Source organism: Nematolebias whitei, chromosome 18 (assembly GCF_014905685.2).
Source record: "Nematolebias whitei isolate Nwh7 chromosome 18, NemWhi1, whole genome shotgun sequence".
Taxonomy (NCBI): domain Eukaryota; kingdom Metazoa; phylum Chordata; class Actinopteri; order Cyprinodontiformes; family Rivulidae; genus Nematolebias; species Nematolebias whitei.
The window spans coordinates 33,186,163-33,194,209 of NC_056515.1; the positions used below are offsets into that span (position 1 = coordinate 33,186,163).

Here is an 8,047-nt window from a genome sequence, read left to right on the forward strand (position 1 = left end):
TCAAGGTCAAGGTGTCTTTATTGTCATTCGCACCACATGTGATACATGTATTGGAATGAAATTGTGTACACAGGGTCCCACTTATATCCAAACAGAAATACATATTGTAAAGAAAAACAGTAGTAAGATTTAACTAAGACTTTAACCTTTAGGCTAAAAAACAAACAAACAAACAAACTTAACAAAAACAACAACATTATGAATGGAGCAATGCAAGCAGTTCATAAACAATGATCTAAAAAGATTAATTAGAAAAGAGTCCAACAAGCAGAAACCCAGCAGTTAGAAATATTTCAGACAACTCCACCTGGCTTCATCTTCCACAGTTCTAAGTTTAGTTAAAATCACTGTCATTTCCGTAAGAGAGACAAGTTCATTGTTTCAGCTTTTCTCCAAGCTACTACAATCAGAGGGACTAGATGACACAGGCACATTCTTAACCCTGACAGACATGACAAAACTTTGCTTGAAAAGATGTGCTTTTGTCACAAAAAAGCCAGTAAAAAGTGCATGGAAAGAGAAAGGATAGGAGAAGATGTTGCTCACACAACTGGTGATACTAAGAGGTGACGCATTTAACATTCATTCATTTTAAGTGAAAATATACAGTAGATCATTTAGTTCCCTTTTTAATCAATTATTAACCTAGCATGCCATTAAAAAAGCAATACTTAGTTTAAATTATAAATGGCAGAAAATTTGTTTTTATACATGTTCAGTGACGGAAATGTAAAGCTGTAAATATTGTTCCTAAAATCATGCCAGAGGACGACCCATTATCGTTCTGCGATGAGCCTAAAAAAAGCTGCACCAGATGGTGAGGACAGCGTCTACATAACCCCACAAGGACAGTAAATATTTTGTTCACCATAATGTATGTGTTGAGGACAACGCTCAGCTGTAACCACACCAAACTTGACCACAGTATCTTTAAAATGGACTGAATTGTAGATATTTTTGTGTTTTCTAATGCCCTCTGGCTGTGGTGGCCATCTTGAACTGGAAGGGCTCCAAAAGAAAACCAGCTGCAGATGTGCATCCAATTGATCATTTCTCATAAGATTCATGGAAATCTGTCTAGTTGTATATGAGATATTTTGCTAACAAGTGAAAATAGTTGATTCCAAATAGTTAATGGTAGAGTTTAAATAAATGTCTTGCACATTCAGTTTGTGTTGGAGGAAAAAACAACTTAAAAAAATATTTCTCCAAACAAAGCTGGACTAGCTATCTTTAAAGTTCATGCTCAGTAATCCAGGTACAAATCCAACAATGTTCAGTCAGGTCATCTGGACAGTTGATTTTATTGCTGAGACGTTTTGTCCTTCATCCAAAGGACTTCATCAATCCAAGGAGCTGCAAACAAACTGCACACAAATCTTGAGATTGATGAAGTCCTTAGGATGAAGGACAAAATGTCTCAGCAAAAACCAAAACAAAAAACCTGTCCAGATGACCTGACTGAACATTGTTGGATTTTTACCTGGATTACTGAGCATGGACTTTGATATTTTGAACCACTTTGGCATGGCTTCCTCAGAGGAGTTGACGAGGGAAAGAGAGGGCACCAGAAACCATCTTATCACCAGCAAACTGTTTTGTTCCACAATGGGTGTGTGCTGCTTGTGGCACTCAGTTTGTTTATGGCTCCTCGAACAGATGAAGTCCTTTGGATGAAGGTCAAAACAACTCAGCTAAACAACAACAACAAAAAAAAAAACGTCCATATGACCTGACTGAACATTGTTGGACTAGCTATCGTTAGCCTCAAGGCCTTTGTAGCATTCAGGCTTAGGACATTTTTGGTCATTTAGATATTTTAACGGAGACGCAGCTAAAATAAGTTAAATAAATCCCAGAAAACCTTGCAAATTGCAACAAACGAAGGAGTAAATTATAATGTGGCTTTGAAATAAGCTGGATGTTCAGCAGGCTGATTAAAGTTGACTTCATTTTTCCTGACCTACTTAATTCATGGCAAGATTTTCAACCTTTATTTGACAAATGAGTCAGAGCAAACTAAGCTCCGGTAGAGGTAGATGTGCATTACAACTAAGCTGATACAAAAAGACACAGACACAGCTTCCTATCATATTTCACCTGTTTGACATTAATTTACTTGCAGCCTACTTCTTCTAAACCCCGTCCCACTCTCTGAAGCATGATTCAGATGAAGAGAGGAAAGACCGAGAGTGAAAGAAAAGACCACAAAGATCCTCTCTGGCTGTCCTCTGCCTTCATGCGCTCAGCAGGTTCTTACCTCCTGTGTCTTTGCCGCTCCACAGAGACATGAACTGACATCAGAAGTGCTGATAAAAAAGTGCACGTTAAGCGTAGAGGCTCTCACACCCAGAAGTCAACTCCTGTGCTTTGCTGCCCTTTGCAGACATAAGCTGATCGGTTTGCAAATTGAATGGTCATATGGCCACAGGGATCCACACACTCATATGCATTTTACACATGCACGCATTAGGAGGAACAACAGCCGACACAAGAAAACGATACATGAACGTATGAAACAAGCTGTGCTTTAGCCACAACTGCTCAGAGTACACATACACACACAATGTCAATCATGCTGAAGATGAAAGACACTAAATTAAAAGTCTGTGCATGAGCCTGTCTCCCACCCAAAAGAAAATAAAAAAGCATCCCCTGCCATCCTCTTCTGCCTGCCTTTCCTCAATGTATGTCTGTTCTGTCTCTTGCACTCACCAAGTCTGTGATTTGAAATCTGAAGAGGAAGATAAAAAAATAAATAAATCTGAAAGGTCTTTAATAAGATGACAATGTTACAGGCCATATAAAGGTTCCAACATGCAATTTCACAGGTTACTGACCGAAAGTGACACCAGCTAAATGACGAATGAGCGTTCAAGAGATGTTAACGTGCCAAAACCTTGGTAAAGTGTGAACGCAACACGCCTCTGAAAAACGTCAAGATGAGCTGAATTAACACATTTATATATTTTATCAGTTCTGATGGTATCATTACCGGCCTTTTAGAAAGCACAACTACCCTATTTTTTGCCATATAAGTCACACCTTTTTGCATACATTTGCAAGTCCTGTGACTTATACACCAAAGCGACTAACATAGTTTTTTTTACCCTCTTATTTATAACCCAATTTTTGGCTGAGATCTGATGATTTGATTCATTCTGGCATGAAAAATATTAAACATTATGATTTGCAGCCACTAGAGGGCCCTCGACTAATATGGCAAGCCAAGTGTCTCATTAATAGGTAAAAGTGGCTACTAATGAGCCACTTGGCTTGCCATACAAAGCCACCTTCGTCTCGCTTCGGAACTCCTGGAGCAAACATGAAATCAGCTGCATTTTGCTGCACCGCCCAGGCGAAATGCAGTTAATTTGACCATTAAAGTGCATTTATTAAGGAAAAGTTAAACTGAGACACACATTTATTATAAAGTGAGCAAACAAATAATTGTATTTATGTGTTAATTTTGTTCAATTCTTGTTAAAGTTCTCCCGTGCCCGCTCCCGTGGCTGCAATTTGGCAGCCAATCGATTTTTGGCACAACACCGGCCCACGTTTCCGGCTGGTCAGCGTTGACACGTAACAAACGTGACACATCAGCGGTGATGCATACTAGATGCAACTTATACAGCAAAGCAACTTATTTATGCTTTTTTCCCACTTTATTAGACATTTTGGAACTGATGCGACTTTTTAAATTCAATTCAATTCAATTTATTTATATAGCGCCAAGTCACAACAGAAGTCATCTCAGGGCACTGAACAGAAACATTTATATATATATAAAATAATACTTTAACATTATTTATCTAAGGAGCAGACTGCACCACAGAACTCTCATCTTGAGCAAACATGAAGGTGACAGTGGAAAGGAAAAACTCTGTCATGATGAAGAAACCTTTAGCAGAACCAGGCTCAGGACAAGCGGCCATCTGCTTTGACCACCTGGGTTTGAGAAGAACAGATACACAATGGCAGGTCAAGAATCACATGTTAAGATAGAAATAGTATAAAATGAAAACTATTCAATTTTAACATCTTGATGCATGCTCAATAATCCATGCTTAACAATTCATTTAAGGAAATGAGGTCAATTTGTCCTCTTGTAGTCTAAGCTTAAGAGAGCATAACAAGCCAACCCTAACTATAGGATTTATCAAAAAGGAAAGACTCAAGTCCAGTCTTAAAACTGGACAATGTGTCAGCCTCATGGACAGAAACTGGAAGTTGGTTCCACAAGAGAGGAGCCTGAGAACTGAAAGATCTTCCTCCCATTCTGCTCTTGGAAACTCTAGGAACCACAAGTAAGCCTGCAGTCTGAGAGCTAAGTGCCATGTTAGGAAATATGGAACAATAAGATCAGTAATATAAGATGGAGCTAGGTTGTTGAGAGCTTTGTAGGTTAGAAGTAAGATTTTGACTTAAATTCTGGACTTGACAGGGAGCCAGTGGAGAGAAGCTAATACGACTTATACGGCGGTGTGACATGTGCGGTGGAAAATACGGTAGTTAAAATTCTAGTTCGGATTATTTTTGCCAGCTGCTTAAAGGTGAAGGCTGATAATGTTTATGTTGTGTGCATCTGTGTGCATATGTATGTTTGTTACTAACATTTCTTAAGAATCCCTGGATGAATTATTAAAAAGTAATCACAGGAAGTACAACTTTCAGAGTCAACCCGTTGAAGTTGGTTGCTTCTGCTAATCGATCTTAGCCATCAGTCAAGTTAAATATAGAGGCAGCTGTGGCTGAGTGGTTAGAGCAGTTGTCCTCCAATGCAAGAGTTGGGGGTTCATCTCCACCATCACATGCTGAAGTGCCTCTGGGCAAGATACTGAACCCCATCATTGCCTCTGATGTGTGTACCATCAGTGTATGAATGTGATAAAGCACTGATTATTCTTTGTAGAGATCTAGTAGAGTGCTGTATGAATGGGTAAATGAGGCACAGATTGCAGTGTGAAGCACTTTGAGTATCTTGATCAGATAGAAAGGTGCTATGTAAGTGCAGTCCATTTTACCATTTAAAGATATTGAGCTAGGCCTGTTTTTTCCTTCATTTTTAATAAAAAAATGTGTTTTAATGTTTGAACAGTTGCCAGTATAAACCTGTCAATCTATGTTTTGATGTGTCTGCCGTTGATGCCTTTTCCATTTATTCTTACCTCAGTTCACGTTTTTCTAACGAGGTTTTGGTTTTAAATTTGTTAATTTTTAAAATTACTCAGTTTTATCTCCCTTTACAAATTGTTTTGCTCTCACGCTGCATTTTCACAGAAAATGCAATTTTTCTAGTTCTGATTTGATTAATGACCATACAGCTGGTCTGGAACGAGAAAAGACCAAAGTGGGTTGTTGTTGTCTTAAAACAAATTCAGTCTAATAGTTTTATGTCAGTTAATGCAAATGCCACTGTGTTTGTGTCACAGCTCAGTTTAGATGTTACCTCATCAATTTAGCCAGAATTAAACAGTTTTTTTAAAAAACGAGGTTGTTAAAAGAGCTGTATACAAGAACAACTAAATTGTTCTCAGTGTTCCCAAAGAACCCCGCCCCAAAGGAAAAAACTGTTGTTTTAATACTCCATGTAAAAAGTCTTTATCTCCACCAGAAACAGATATATTGACCAATCATCAAAACATACAATAATTTTATTGTTGTTTCTTTGAAACCTTAACTGCTCATTTAAACACGCAGACTTGAAAACAACTCGACTGTCTGGCAATGCCATTAAACTACAATGAGCTCATTTTAATAGTTTCAAACCTTTTCCACCCTAGAGGTTTGTGCAGTAAACCAGATCTCATATGTGGCTAAAGTGCAGCTCACCAACGTGTTTCCAAGGCATCTAAAGTGAACAGACCCTGAACACCGAGTCTCACACTATTACAACTAACCAAATATTCACTAGCTGTTGAAGCAGTTCAATGGTGAGGGAAAGCTAATGCTTCGGGTCATATAGAGTAGCTAATTAACTGATTACCAGTTAATTTGCTGATAATATGCATGTTAATTGGCATATTATCAAAGAGAAGCTCTATGTATGCAGTTGGAGAGAACAGGTATTGGAGTGAGGGAAAAGTGAGATGAAGGAGGATGAGTCGCTGTGGTGACCCGAGAAGAGGGAATAGCCAAAAGAAGAAATAGAAGAAAAACTACTTTACCTTGTTAATTACTAAACTTTATTTACAAAATACCCCGTACAACTAGTCTGAGATCTCATCACTTCCTCTTTCATCTTCTTCAGCCTCTTCAATCTTCTTTAGCTATTGCTTACCTAACTTCAGTATTTAGCTATCATTTCACAATTTTTTGTTTAAATCCATCCATCCATCCATCCATCCATCCATCCATCCATCCATCCATCCATCCATCCATCCTGTTCCATAGCGAGATCATGGGGGCAGCATCTTAAACAGGGAGGCCCAGACATCTCTTCCTTCACCCAATTTTCTAGCTCTTCTAAAAGCATTCCAAGGTGTTACCAGGCCAGCCGAGAGACGCAGTCTCTCCAGCGTGTCCTAGGTCTTCACCAGGATCTCCTTCCAGTTGGACATGTTTGTAAAACCTACAGTGATGTTCAGGGGACATCTGTACCAGATGCCCGAACCACCTCAACTGGCTCCTCTCAATGTGGAACAGCAGTGGCTCTACTCCTGCCTCTCCCGATTAACTGAACTTCTCACATCACCACTCTACAGGCGAGTCCTTCCGCCCTGCGGCGACGACTCATTTTGGATGTTTGTATCTGCCATCTTGTTCTTTTTGTCACAACCCAGAGTTCATGATCATAGGTGAGGGTAGGAACGTAGCCTTACATCCGAGCTCACTCTTCACTACAATGGACCGGTACAGTGTCCTCAATACTGCAGAAGTCGCACTGATCCGTCTGTCAACCTCACGTTCCACTCTTCCCTCACTCATGAGCAAAACCCTGAGATATTTGACACTTGAGGCAGCACCTTTCCCCTAACCTGGAGAGAGCTATCCACTCTTTTCTGACTGAGGACCATGGCCTCACATTTGGAGGTGCTGACCTTCATCCTAGCCGCGTCACACTCGACTGTGAACGGCTCCAGTAAAAGCTGAAGATCACGGTACAACGACGGCATCAAGACTCATCATTTATATCTATTGTTTTATTACGCTTTGAGCAAAAGTTTTGCAAGTTTTACTTTTAGTTATGTTCTTTTTTTTTTTTTTTTACTTTTAGCTACTGTTTTGCCGATTTCAGTTGATGTTCAGCTTGTTTTAACTAACAGTTCAGTCAAATATACAGTAGCTCATTGGTCAACAACATTTTTATCTTTTGTCATTCAGCATTCGGACCACATTTCTGAAGACTGTAAATTGTGAAGCCACATTTTTGATAGTATTTGACAATTTGTGCTTAGATTCCAATATGAGCACATTTAATCAGTCACTGCTAACACAGTTAAAAGTATTCAAGCAACACTTCTGAAGAGTAGCAGGAATCTGTTTGGTCTAAATGCATTTGAATGACCTTCATTTGTTACTGTAGAGCAAAATGGGTTGAATATTTATACTATGGCAAGTAAATATACCATACATAAGGAGGTCTTATTTAAGTGTATGTATAACTGATGAACTCATTATAAAGCTCTCTATAGAGCCCAGATCAAGTTAAGCCCTGACCTAAGTGTTGACCACTAGCTTTTAACAAACTAATCCAAGTTAACCACATTATTCCCAACATAATTTATTCAAATTCTTTGCTAAATGAACCAAAATATATTTCATGCTGTGACCTTGGCTAATAAAGGTATCCAATTTATGTTTGACGTCTTATGACCCTCATGGTGCCTTTGGTTACAAGTGTGGTATTTCTGAAATTTCTCCATTGTTAGTACTCTGATGGATCCCTACTGCTGAGTTATGACTAAGGCTGGCTTTAATATGGCCATTATCAACCGTCTTGAACTTTAAAATATAGCTTTAGTGTTTTTGAACATGCCCTACAGGATTTGAAGTGAAGGGCTAATAAAAAGCTGGCTTTAAAAACCATAAATTTAATATAAAACCC

General features: G+C 38.8%; 1 protein-coding gene across 1 annotated transcript in view; it reads right to left on the reverse strand.

Annotated features, from left to right (window-relative positions):
• The window catches only part of LOC119424560 (matrix metalloproteinase-17), a 60,618-nt gene extending 53,503 nt beyond the window's left edge, over nt 1-7,115 (reverse strand). Inside the window, exon 1 of the mRNA XM_037692047.1 lies at nt 6,978-7,115. Within this exon, the coding sequence (XP_037547975.1) occupies nt 6,978-7,115 (138 nt within the window). The remainder of the gene's footprint in view (nt 1-6,977) is intronic.
• Between the last annotated feature and the right edge of the window lie 932 nt (nt 7,116-8,047).